Source organism: Chionomys nivalis, chromosome 4 (assembly GCF_950005125.1).
Source record: "Chionomys nivalis chromosome 4, mChiNiv1.1, whole genome shotgun sequence".
Lineage (NCBI taxonomy): Eukaryota > Metazoa > Chordata > Mammalia > Rodentia > Cricetidae > Chionomys > Chionomys nivalis.
The window spans coordinates 37,373,466-37,388,234 of NC_080089.1; the positions used below are offsets into that span (position 1 = coordinate 37,373,466).

Here is a 14,769-nt window from a genome sequence, read left to right on the forward strand (position 1 = left end):
AAATTGAAAAAATTATGTAATGATATTTTAAGTTTAAAAAAAGAAAAAAAGAATATTAGATAAATAAAAACTTTAAAATGCTTTAATAAAAAGAATAAAATAAAATATAAATGGATTGTTTTTCCAGTTCACTTGTTTACTCCAAGCATCCACATGTTTACCAATTAACTACCTCCAAGTTAACTAAATTAATGATCTCTTTTTTTATTTTTATTGCTACATTTATGTAAAAATCTGTAAATTAATCCAGTATCAGTAAGACAAACACTAATTTTACATCTGGTTGTTAATAGATTTAATAAATATGAATGAAATTTTATATGTACATATGATATGTGATATGAATGTATCAGAAAAAAGAGGGCTATTAAACATTGAGGTATAGACATGAAAAATGAGAAGTGAAGAGGTATGGTCAATGGTTTTATATGCAAATATTCTTATGTCATATATTTCTATTTACAGTAAATATATATGATGCCAATTTTAAAGGTTAATAATCTTTGCCCCAAATTACTTATTAAACAGCATTACATTTAATATTCATACATAAAACTTCAATCACTTTGATTCAATGTAAAACATCTAAGGTGTTTATAAATAAGCCTTTCAAGACTTGAAAATACAGATTTGCAAGGTGTGTTTGTTTTTAAAAAGAGTGCACACAGACATTATAGACTTAGAAACATATACAAAATGGACACATTACAAATTTTTGTAAGTTACATCATACAATAATAAGTATATTAGTCAGGATGCACAAGCTTTTGTATGTTCTAAAATGAAGAACAATTTCTTTTGTCTCTACAATATAATAAATCTGTGACAGTTAAAACTGGTCTTTCTACTGGGTGGTAAATTATCTGCAACGATGATGAAGCTGATTGACAGATAGCTTGTCTATTTAATGAGTCATTCCACATAATTTTAAGGAACTCTCATGTTCTTTCTCCCCACCCCCCGTGTGTGTTAGTGTGTATCTATCATCTATCTATCTATCTATCTATCTATCTATCTATCTATCTATCTATCTATCTATATCTATCTCTTTTGATTAAAGCTTGTTCCCTGGCTATTGACTTGACTTTGGGCTTCAGTTCATCCAACTAACACTGAATTTAAATTAAGAGAGAGGATCCAGCACACATAGGTTTTCATTTATTCTAAAGAGTATCTAAATGTGCTTCTATTGGTCTCCACATTATCATTTATTTTTTTTGAGATTTTTTTAGATATTATTAGAAAAATGGATTACTACTTAAAGAGTACTATTTTCAAAAGGTGTTCCTTTTTATTCACCTATAACTGTACCCTAATAAATGCTGCTATTCTTAAATGGTGCACCACTAACACCAAATATATGTCCTCTTGCACTTACTTGAAAATCTGCACAAAACTCTTTTAGGGTTGCAAGCTTTGTATCTGTTCCATGCAGAAAAAGTAATAATTTCAACTTAAATTATTCCCTTCCATTTGAAATGAATGAAGTCCTTTTTTTAAATTTAAGTATCTCAGTAGCTATTGAAGGTCCCCTACTAGTTTTAATGTGTTAAAAATAATTAAATTGAGGCTCTTGCCAACACTAAAATGGCTCAACTTAATTATTTTTAACACAAGGGAAAACATGAGCAAGGAAGTCAAGACCGCGAGGGGGGCACCCACCCACTGAGACAGTGGGACTGATCTATTGGAAGCTCACCAAAGCCAGCTGAACTGGGACTGAAAAAGCATGGGATAAAACTGGAATCTCTGAACATGGCGGACAATGAGAGCTGACTGAGAAGCCAAGGACAATGGTACTGGGTTTTGATCCTACTGCATGTACTGGCTTTGTGGGAGCCTAGCCTGTTTGGATGCTCACCTTCCTAGACCTGGATGGAGGGGGGAGGATCTTGGACTGCCCACAGGGCAGGGAATCCTGACTGCTCTTTGGACTGGAGAGGGAGGGGGAGGGGAGTTGGGTGTGGGGAGTGGGGGGAGGGGGAGGGAAAAGGGAGGCGGGGAGGAGACAGACATTTTTAATAAAAAATAAAATAAAATAAAAATAATTAAGTTGAACAAATGAAAATAGCACCACTTTAAACTTGAAATCACAGAAGCTTATGAATTATTTGGGTTAAGTGGTATCCCTAGACATTTCATTCAATCTAAATTAGCAGAAAGATAGATTGGTATCCCCACACAGAAACAGATAGACCAATAAAGAATCACATCAATTTATTAACATCTGGGAACTATCAAAGTCAACACTGACTTTCTATACGACATCCTGTGCATACCCTTTTTAGTATAGCTAAACCAGTATCTGCACCTTTTGTGTTCTGCCAATGTTGGTGCATTTCCTACACCATATAAGAAAGGTCAGGATTGGTTGACTTCAGAATCCTCACTCAACACATCTCACCAAACTCAGTGAGGATGTGTCTGCCTACTGAATAAAACCTATAAGAATTTCCCTGGTTTAATGTCCTCAACAGTAACTTGAGAAAGAATATGTTTGGGGCTATTGTTATCTTTATTTGCTTTTATTAATTATGCTTAGGTATTTTCTGGATAAATTACAAAGGCCCGTTCACTCTAAGAGTTTCAAAAGAATCATCTTTCATTAACACTTCATTCACATTGACTAACCTGTACATGTTGACTGTAGCCTCCCACTATTGTTTTCCTCCTAGTCAGAATAGTATTAATCTGGAAGACGAATGACAACAGATGCTTTTGTGGATGTGGGAAGAGAAAACCCTTATAAACTGTTGATGGGAGTATGCATTAGCTTAGCCAATATTGAAACCATTCTGGAGATTTCTTAGCAAATCAGAAACAGATCTACAATATGAATGCTCATACTCTACTTTGAAGAACGTCCCCAAAGGAGTTTATAGCTACTTATTGTGATATTTGCACGTTCAAATTTATTGGTCTTCTAGTCACAAAGGCCAGGAAAAGGAATTAATCTAGATGTCCGTCTTCTGATTAAAGGATATTGAAACTGTTTTATATACACACAATGGAATATTATTCAGGCATGAAGAAAATTAAAATATAATTTAAATTTAAGGAGAGAAAAGAATCCAATTTTGTCATATTTTGCTTATCTGTTAATGAAAGGACATTCAGTTTCCTTCCCTGATTTTTCTATTGTAAATAATGTGCTATAAAATGTATTCATATTTATTAACATGAGAATTATATTTTAATTTTTGTAGTGCTGAGGCTCAAGCTTAAATTCTCACACACATGTTCTAACTTCAAGTTACATCTTCATATCTGGTATGACCGTACAACATTCATATTCTTGTATATTGAGATGAGGTTCTAAATTACTGAATCCTCATTGACATTTGATTTTTCTGTTTTTTTTTTTTTAAAATAGTAAAAAGAAAGATCTGCAGAATTAGCATCTGATAGTAACTTTGGTTTAAATGTTTTTAATGATTAATAATGGTGAGCATTGTTATTGAACTCATCGACAATTTTCATGTTTCTTTGTAGACATGCATATGTAATCCATGGCTTTTGTAATTACAGATTCTCATTGTGAGGCTATAAGAGTTGTCTTTATAGTTCATGTAAAATATTTTCTTTTGCTCAGTCCAATGCAGTTACTTTAATCATTGCTCTGACAAAATACATGGCAATCATAACTAAAATAAAAGGTAAGCGTTGTATGTCTCACACACAAAGGTAAAGAACATCACGATGGGAAATTGAAGGGACATAATTGATGAGCAGCTGATCCTAGTGTGTCCAGAGTCAGGTATGAGAGTTGTTGGCCTCATATGTCCTCACATGTCCTTCTTATTCTGTCTAAATGCCAGCCCATGGAAAAGTGCAACCTATAGCCCGTGTGTATCTTTCCACTTGTATTAACTCAGTCTAAAAATTCATGAACAACATGACCAGGAGCTTGTCTCCCATGTGATTTGTAATTAGAGATGTGCTCAAGTTATGGTATAAACACTCATACATGTACAGTTTTACTCACATGAGAGAAATCTCCCCTAGGTGAGACTACTCTAGTTTTCTATGACTGACTTTTGCACAGAAAAACAGAAGTCATTGTACAGAAGTCATCACCACATGTGGGGCTGTGAATTTTTGTTCTTGTGTTTTCTTGCAAACACTTTTATTTGTAAATCTTGTAATTGTGTATATGACATACTTGGAGTAACTAACATAATCTGTTTTTAGGATCCAATATAATTTTTTAATGTCCACATTTAGTTATCCTAACTAAAAAAACTCTCTTTCCCCCTACCCCGAGACATGGTTTTAGAAACTTCTTCAAACCCTTGATTTTTAAACATTTATCTAAGATCTTCTTTCTGGGCTTTCGGTGTTATACCATTTCTCTGATTACCTCTTCTTATTTTCATAACACATGCCTTTGTTTATCAAGTTTCTGGTTATTTTTAAAATTTGGAAATGGGAGTAATTGAGATTTTTATGGCATATTTAAAATCTGTTGAGATTCTTTATGAATATTGAGCTTAAAATATCACTGGGATATGATAGAGAAAGCACTGATTCTATAGATGTCTTTGGAAAGTATTGATAGCATAACACTAGTAAGTTTTCTGAGCAATTAACAAAGGCTATGCTTCTAGGTGCTTATACCACTGCTTTTTAAGCAGAATTTTGTGGTTTTTCTACAAACACTTCAGTAATTTTTTTTTTTTTTTGGTTTTTCGTGACAGGGTTTCTCTGTGGTTTTGGAGCCTGTCTGTAATTTTTAATCTTCATTATTTACTTTACATGTATTTATGGTACATACATGTTCCTGTGGATGCAAAAGTGCATGCAGGCACACAAGTGTTCAAGGGCATGTGCATCTGTGCTTGTATGAATGTAAAAGCAAGATATTTATCAAGAAAAGTCTAAGCTATGAGAGAAGCATATTTGTGTATTTATGCATCATCTTCCTTCAGCAATATTATGCAATTTTCATTGTAGAAATCTTTCACATCTTTGATTTTGAATAGAGTAAACGAAGACTATGATTTCATTTCCTGGCCACCCAGACCTGAATAATTACCCAGAAATTATGTTGATTACAATACTGTTTGACCAATGGCTTAAGTATATTCCCAGTTATCTCTTACTTCCTAAATTAACCCATTTCTATTAATCTATGTATAACCATGAGGTTATGGCCTACTGCTAAAGTTCCTGGATCTGTCTCCTTTGAAAGCTACATGGTATCTATTCAATTCTGCCTACTCTCTCTATATATGTATAAATCTTGATTTCCTGGCTGGCTCTATTCGGCTATGTCATAGGCCAATGGCTCAGATCATAAAGTGGAAAATCCCACATTCAGAATAGTACAGTAATTCCTCAATATTTTATTCTTTGGGTTTCTTTTTGTATACAAAATCATTAAGATCCTTAATAAATTTTCACTGTTAGTTACTGGTAAAAGAAATTAATATGCCACTTATGCAGCTCAGTGAAAAAGAACTCAAAGGCACAAATGAAACCATGGGTTTGACCCCAGCCTGGAATCATAATAATTTGTCTAGGAAACATTTGAAAAGTTTAATTGTGAGAAGACTTCACTAAAGTTAAAAAATAAGACACTACATTTTTTTATTTTTATTTATTTACTTTTTTTTTTTTTTTTTGATTTTTCGAGACAGGGTTTCTCCGTAGCTTTTGGTTCCTGTCCTGGAACTAGCTCTTGTAGACCAAGCTGGACTCGAACTCATAGAGATCTGCCTGCATCTGCCTCCCGAGTGCTGGGATTAAAGGAGTGCGCCACCACCGCCCGGCAATAAAACACTATAAAAGAAATGAAAATAAAATCGCCTTATACAGTATTAACATAAAATAAATATCATACTTTGCAAATCTATTCAAATGGACTGAGCATGTCCTTTCTTCCTCTAATAGACACGAGTGAAATTACCCCTTATGTGTGGTGAATAGGTTTTCTCTGCTCTGGACGAATGTATATTGCTATACAGTTCTAAATTGCATCTGTAGGTTTGCTTCCATGAGATCCATTTCTTTAGAATGTTTTTAAAATTTTTAATGTTTAGATCCACGAAACATTAGTGTTTATTCTTCATGTTTGCTTAAATTTGTTCACTATTTATATAAATAATAATATGTTTTGTAACAACATTTTGTTAGGAAAATCGGGAAATATACATGATTATATAAATATTTTATATAGTTATATAAAGCATACGATATTGAAAATTGATGAAATGGGAAGTCTATAATGGTTATGTACATATTTAAATAAAATAAAGTTCATAACCCTGAGCCTATATTCCTCCTTAGTGTTTTTTCACAGTGTTCAGGTTTAATTACAAGGTTTAAAACATTAAGCAAGCACTGAAGCACTGATATATTTTCTCAGCTTTTGTGTTATGTAGGGGTTTGCTAAATTATACATGTTGGTCTTGATCTCCTGAGTGTTTGCTCCATTAAACATGGATACACATACCTTTTGAGGATTATTCTCTCCATCAATCTCTTATCCTAGCTATGTTGAAATAACTTTCTGGCTACCATTACAGGTGCAGAGTTAAGTGATGACTCAATTTTTCTGAATTATCCAAAGTGAGTACAAAAAGCAATGTAACGTACACAATCCTGCATTAGAAGGACGTTTGCTTTATTTTGAACGATCTTGGAACACCTCACTGCAACAAACAGTGGCAGAAATATACAGTCTTCCCTGCCTGTTGTCTTGGGCATCTGGACCATGGATTTTTTTTTTTTTACTACTGTTCATGATCCTACATTGATATGTAAAATGTTATCACTCCTATTATACAGTGAGAGATTTGTTTTTTGAAATGCACAAGATTTCACTGTCCTCCCACACAGTGTGGAGAGCAGCCTCTATCTCAAATCAAAAATCTTTCCACATTTATTGCAATTTTTATAATGAAAGTGAATAATTAAAAATAAATCCTTACTATAAACATTTCATCTACTCACATTTATTTGCAGAAGAGGAAGTTCTTTACTAAAACCTGTTCATCAAGAGTTATGTGGAAATGATGTCTGTCCTTGATATATTCGTTGTGACAACACAGTCCATTTTGGTGATATTTGGTTGATTTTGAGGAGAAATTCCAGATGGCAATTACATATTTAAGTCAACTTTTATGTAGTTATTTACTTGTCCCTTCTTGTTTTGGGTTAAAATTTTCTTTATTGTCAATTAACTTGAACATTTAAAACTATCCAGAGGAGAGATGTTTCGGTGCTCCCAATATTTCCAGGAAGTTTCAAAAAAGATAAAAGAAGTCATAAAGAGAGAATTCCATTGCCTGCCCTTTGCTGTCTGAAGCCTTCTTCCTAAATTGTGTCTCCGTAATCACTTGCAGTTTATTCCCTGATTTAACTGTACTCACTCTACTTGGACTTAATAAATGTAGCCTGTCTTCATTTCCCAAATAAAGCAATCTTTATTCCTGAAAACACTATTAATGCACAGTCATTGTGGACATTAAAGGTAATATGAGATTAATAAAGCTAGGAAAATTGTTTCATAGCTATACAAAAGGATATTGAGATTCAAATAGCAATATTATTTTCAGAACCTTATAAGTGAATATATGCAGAGAAGCTTCTCATTTACTCACTGTCTACTTTGTTCCCCATTTAATAACATTTGTTGCACTGATTCTGTCCATATCTGCTTTTCTTTAATTACGCCTATAAACCATTCTAATTATTCTATTTTTAAATTTTATAGATGAGTCCTTACTGTAATAAAAAATAGCAGTAAAAACAATAATCCAAAATAACCACTGCAACAATACTAGATATATGTACAATTAATACAGACAAATAATAATAAAGTTTCAAAGCTTTATTTCAACACATATTATTTTATGTTCATATTGCCTAAAAATAATAATACAAATATGCAAAATAGTATGTGAATTGATAGCACGTTTGAAACCTGGAACCATTAGGTAATTCTACACTTTTAATTCGGTAATTGATTTCCAATAAATAAAATCTGACACATTAGCAATTCACAGTTAATGTTACTTTTAAATGGGAGATATAAAGAAAATAACAAAAACAGAAGATTAATTTACACATTCAAAAACATAGGTTCAAAATGAGAAACCCACACACAGTGGATAATGGAATCCCAATATTACTTCATTTGATAATTTAAAGATATCTTTTAATTTATAAGAGGAAACAGAATGCCCATTTCGTGATGAATGGGCATAACAGATAAGTCTTTTTAATGCCTCTATATTTAAATAAGAAATAGAATAGAAAGAGTGAAGGTGAATAATTGAAGACAGCAAATCTGGAAGTATTCACTCCAGAAGAATCACATTTCTTTTTATAATACAAAAAAATTTAGATTTTACAAATATTCCAAGAATTTGTGCTTTCTCAAAAACTGAAAAGATGAATATGCAAAAAACAGTTAAATTATACAGTTGAAACATTGTGCATGAAAAGAAATGATCTTTGTGCCCAAATTAAGTGGCATAAAGACAACCTTGTACAATCAAAATTTACTGCGTCTCAGGCTTTTCAACAGGGCAACTTTAATATCTTTGTTCTTCAAGCTGTAGATTAATGGGTTCATCATGGGAACTACATTGGTGTAAAAGACAGAAGAGATTTTTCCTTCATTCATAGACCCTGCTGAGGAGGGTTTGAAATACTCAAGTGCACCTGAAACATAGAACAGAGAAACAGCAAGGATGTGGGAGGTGCAGGTGCTGAAGGCTTTGGACCTACCCTCAGAGGAACGGATGTGGATGATGCTGGAAAGAATGAAACCATAGGAGATAAAGAGAGTTGAAGTAGGAACAATAATGTTGATGCTCCCAGCAACGAGAATTACAAGCTCGTTTGCATATGTGCTTGAGCAAGAGAGTTGAAGCAAAGGAGGAATATCACAGAAGTAGTGGTTGATGGTGTTGGCATCACAGAATCTTAGTCTCAGCAGGCATACAGTGTGAGCAACAGCATTAGAAAATGCAATAAAATAGGAACCAAACATAAAGTTCAAACATAATTTAGGAGACATGACAACATTGTATAACAGTGGATTGCAGATGGCCATGTAGCGATCATAGGCCATAGAAGTCAACACATAGCATTCCGATACAGCAAAGAATATAAAAAAATAAACTTGAGTCATACATTCCACATAAGAAATGACATTCTCCCTTAAGACAAAGTTCATCAGCATTTGGGGAGTGAACACAGAACAATAGCAGAAGTCTATAAAGGACAAGTTAAAGAGAAAAAAGTACATAGGAGTGTGCAGGTGAGAATTAAATACAGTCAGAATTATCAAACACAAATTTCCCAACACAGTGACCATATACATTGCTAGAAATAGAAAGAATAAGGGCATTTGGAGATTAGACTGGTCTGTTAATCCTACCAGAATGAATTTAGTCATAAAGGAGACATTTATTGAATCCATTCTTCTCCAAGGTAATCTGTGTTTGCAAAAAGTAAAGCTGTATTGGTAGATGGTCCACACTCTTCAAGGATCCTTTGCATATGTGACGTGTTTGTTAATAATGTTTCTTCTATTATGGACTAATCACATAGAATTAACTGGTGCAACCACAAACAAACTATATTTAGTCAGAAAACAATTGATGATGAATTTCCTTATGATTTCTGAAAAATATCACAAGATGAAGAATGCAAGATGAAAGATTCAGCCTTTTCCCATCTCTAGTCTTCCCTCACTAGAGCCTCTCTACGACAATAAAATTATACGGAGATGTCTAGACAGTACATTTTTGATTGCTGTTGTAGATTCCCTTTGTTTTAGTACACATAAAAATGGTGTGCTCAAACTAAAACTAAAAGAGAGAGAGAGAGAAAGAGAGAGAGAGAAAAAAAAAAGTTGGGCAAGAACATTTTCTGTTCCCTTGTCACAGTGTCAGGAATCTGGAAAGCCTGAATTCTGATCATGCGGTAGAACTCCACTAGAGATGTTGCATGTCCATGGCCAATGCTTCCTAACACTCTCAGACCACCCTGAATGCTTTTGTCAGCCAGGTTCACTTGATTTTCTTTTTACTTAGGAAAAGAAAGAAACTTGCTGAAGCCTATCATATATTTAGAGACATAAAGGGTTTGGATTCAGATGGAGGGGAAATGGGAAAGATCGCAGAGCAGTTGAATCAGGAAACTGTAATCAGAATATATCAAATGAAAAAATTCTTCAATAAAGTAAAATAAAAAATAAGAAAATGTTCATTAAAAATAATCCAAAGGAGAAAATGATGGCTATTAGTATTCCTAGAATTTAGTACTCACAGTTTTCAGCCCAAACGTAAAACAGTTTTATTTTCCCTTTTCCAGTCTATCTGGATAAATATTTAAGTTTTAAAAGTGTCAGATCTTTCAATTCAAAAGAATTATACACAAGGCTTAATTGTCCTGTTCCAATTTCTGAATTGTAAAAGATTATTTGTGATTAAGATTTTGAATCTTTTCTGTAAGTAGAAAAAGTGGCCCTTTAAGCTCAGGAAGTGTATGCTTATAAACAGGGCAGAAGAGTGTCCAAGCTCTTCCTCAAGGGAGAGCATTAAATCGAAAAAAGGAGCTGAGGAAATTGTATTACACCCTGGGCCATTATTTTCCAAGAAACCCAAAATTGCACTCATTTTTATCCCCATTCACTCTAGAGAATGTGTAGTCTGCAGTTTAGATATTGAGATAGACTCTTGACTCCAATTAGCTTAATATCTGAAGGGAAATATGAGTTTCGGGTTTGACCTCTCTTGCTTCCTACAATTAAGTGAGCATTACCCATAGGTTTTGCTGCTGACTCTAGTCTGTGTCTGAAATTTGTAGAGTGTTGTAGGAAGTCACCCCTAGTGCTATGGTACCAGCAACATCACAGACACTATTTATTTATTTATTTTTATTTATTTATTTTTTTGGTTTTTCGAGACAGGGTTTCTCTGTGGTTTTGGAGCCTGTCCTGGAACTAGCTCTTGTAGACCAGGGTGGTCTCGAACTCCCAGAGATCTGCCTGCCTCTGCCTCCCGAGTGCTGGGATTAAAGGCGTGCGCCACCACCGCCCGGCCACAGACACTATTTAAAAACTGTATTTCTGAACCAGATTTATCTCAGGAGGCATGCTAACATGGAAGCGGAAAATTTCAAGGGGACTCAACCAGAGTCAAAGTACTGAAGACAGTTAAAGAATGTTAGGAGTGCTACAAATAGTCTTTTATAGAAAAGAAATATGCTCCACTTGGCTATCCAATATCAGATGGTCAGCTGTGAAGCAATATAAAGTAACATTATATGGACTGAGAGATTTCATATATATACTTCAGAATGTGTATAAATACTTATGTAGCAACACTTAAGGGAATAGTAGCCCTGAATTTTACAGAGAACATGGGGTGTGTGCAGGAAAATTTAGAGGCAGGGACGAAATGTGGAAAATTATGTAATTCTATTTTATTTTTAAAAGACAGAAATAGTCCAAGGATCTCCCACCTCCTTCCAGGTCTAGTAAAGTGAGCATCCAAACAGCCTAGGCTCCCTTGGACTTCCCACAAGGCAGGGAACCCTGACTGCTCTTTGGGCTGCTGAGGGAGGGGGAGTTGATTGGGGGAAGGGGAGGGAAATGGGAGGCGGTGGCGGGGAGGAGGCAGAAATCTTTAATAAATAAATAAATAAATAAAGACAGAAATAGTAAATAAATAAAAACTCTAAAAAGTTTTAATGAAAGAGAATAAAACAAAATAAAATTAAATTAAATCACTTTCCCTGTTCTCTTTCTTTGTTCCAAGCATTTCACATTCACCAAATAATTCCTTCCAATTAACCTAATTAATACCTCTTTTTCTTTTATTTTTATTGTTACATATATAAATACGTATACATATTATATACGCAAGATTTTGTAAATTAATCCAGTCTCAGTAAGACAAATACCATTTTTCCTCTAAGTTAATACATTTTATAAACAGGCATGAATTTTATATGTTCATAGACATGAATGTATGGAGAATAAGTGAGTATAATAAACACTGGGGTGAAGATATTAAAAATCAGATTGGGCATGTATGGTGGATATGATCAACAAGTCAATGACTTTATATGAAAAATCTTTTTTGACTTGTATTACTATCTATAATAAATATATAAAATGCCAGTTTTAATGATTAATAATTTGACATCAAGATACATATTGAAAATCATTATATATCATATTCATATATAAAAGTTCAAATTCTTTTTTTCCAATGTAAACATCTAAAGTTTAAAAAAACAAGCCGTTGAAAATTTGAAAAGTTCTGATTTACAAAATTTGTGTATTCTGTTTAGAAAACTGCAGGCAAATATTATACACTTGGAAACACATACATATAGGACATATTATAAATTTATTTACCTCACAGCTTGCAATGCAAAGTACATTAATCAGCAAACGTAAGGTTTTGTATGTTCTAAGCTGAAGAACATTTCCTATTTTTTTTTTTTTTTTTAGAATCAATAAAACTGTGATACTAAACATGGGCCTTTCTTCTGGGAAGCAAATTTTATATAAAAAAAAACAGATTGACAGATAACTTGTCTATTATGAATCATTCCAATATTCTTCAAGAAATTCTTACTTTCTCATTAATATGTTTTTCAGTATAGATTTATCCCTGGCTACTGATTAGCTTAAGATCATCCAACTGAGAATGAACTAATGTTGAATGGATTCAACAAACATAAGATTACATTCATTCTAAAAAAATTTCTAAAATGTGGCCCCCATGGCAAACACATTTGGATGAAGCATTTCTAACAAATTTTAACCATGTGTAATTTATTTAGATAGTCTCAGAAAACTATTACTACTTTAAAAGTCCTATCCTCAAAATTTGTTTAGTCTGGGAAGCTATAACTGCCCCACAATGAATGCTGCTGTTTTTAGATGGTGCACACTCACTCTCAAATGAATGTCCTCTTACTTTTATGTACAAACCAGCATGAAACTCTTTTAGGATTGCAAAGCTTATAGCTGTTTAATACAAAAATAATAATTTCAACTCAAATTGATCTGACCCATTTGAAATGAATAAGATCATTTTTAAAACGTTGAATCTTAATAATGTACTGAATGTCTCTTACTTGTTTTAATGTGTAAAAGAAAATTATGTTGAGTAAATCAAGATACTGTTGGCTTGTGTTTTGCATATAATTATACCAATTTCTAAATTGTCTTTAAACAAACTTTGCCAAATTTGTGAAATTTACAAAAATGTGATTATTAGAAACTAAAAATATTTATAAACTTAGAAATTTGAAGATTGCCTTCTCCTGGAATAGTAAACATTCAATTAATACATAATAGCTATATGAAAATAAATAAGCACCATTTTGACATAAATATGTGAACTCTCCCTTTAAACACCAAGAAGAATAGTCTACATTTTATAAAACTGCTTCAGAGGTTAAAAGAGTAAATCAGTGAGTAATAAATTACTTGCGATAAAAGGGTGAAGGCCTGAGTTCACATCACCAGAATTCATATAAAGCTGAGTATGCTAGCTAAATTCAGTCATCTCAATATTCCTAAGGTGAGAGGAGAGGAGAGGAAAAGAGAGGAGGAGAAAGGAGAGGAAGAAGAGGAGGGGAGAAAAGAGGAGAAGAGAGGAGGGGAGGGGAGGGGAGAGTAGGGAAGGGGAGAGAAAAGGATAGGATAGAAGAGGGGAGCTTAGGAGAGGAGAAAAGAGGAGAGGAGAGGAAAAGTATTTTTGGAATTGAATGATCATTAGCCTGGGAAACCTATCAGTAAACAACAAGGAACCCTATCTGCAAAACAAGATGAAAACTGAAGAAAAAATATGTTTAAAATAACATAATTTCAATGCCAACTAATCTAAGCACTTTGTACATATTCATATGTTTTTGTTGATATGGATGTGTATATATAAATTGATAATGTAATTTTAAACACACACACATATATATATATATAGCACTGAAAACTGTTTATCTTTGCTGAACTTTTAAAATCATGAATCTATCTTTGTTCCATTTTTTTGATCATTCCTCAGTTTGGACAAGCCTCCCCTGTTTTACTTTCCTACGTGTTCCATCAAACAACATCCTTCTTTATCCTCATGTGAATATAAGCATCGCAAATTTCACATGCAAGGAAGATTATGAAGGCTTTCCTCAGGAGTGCGCTGCCTTTTCTGTTTGCACAGTAGCTTTAGCGTGAGATTAGTCAAAGGATGTGTATTGTGCTCCTTTCTCCCTGTTTAGGAAAGGCTTATGATTTAAGTGAAATACAAAGAAGAATGTTTGATGAGAATGAATTGGCACTCTCTAGAGAGCCAGTAGACATTTGAATAGCATTGTCTTATTTAGTAACATACTTATTCACTAATTATCTAAAATTCCTTCAGGTCATGAATGTTCCTGAGGATACTTAATTATTCCTAGATTCTGGTTCTTTTCTGTGGGAACAATGCTCATTATTTGCACTCCACAAAGCACAAACTAGGGTGAATACTAGGGTGATTTACATTCTTCCTTCTGTATCCTAAAGGGAGAAGAAAATGAAACAAAAGAGAGATGAGCAATCTTCTCCCACTCCAGTCTACTTTTTTTCTATGATTTTTCTAGGAGTTATGTTAGAATAAGAATGCATAACTCGGTTGTGTAGATTAGTTGTTCTATTGTGTCTGGGAGAAAGTGTCATTGTATAACTCTGAAAACCAGGCTGAACTTACACTCACATTGTTCTATCTGCTTTTCCTTTAGAAGTGCTAGGATTAAAGG

General features: G+C 33.4%; 1 protein-coding gene across 1 annotated transcript; it reads right to left on the reverse strand.

Moving 5' to 3' along the window:
* Nucleotides 1-8,500: 8,500 nt before the first annotated feature.
* Nucleotides 8,501-9,433, reverse strand: LOC130873170 (olfactory receptor 8B3-like). The gene has a single exon (XM_057767776.1). The coding sequence runs from the start codon at nucleotides 9,431-9,433 to the stop codon at nucleotides 8,501-8,503; it is 933 nt and encodes a 310-aa protein (XP_057623759.1).
* Nucleotides 9,434-14,769: the final 5,336 nt, after the last annotated feature.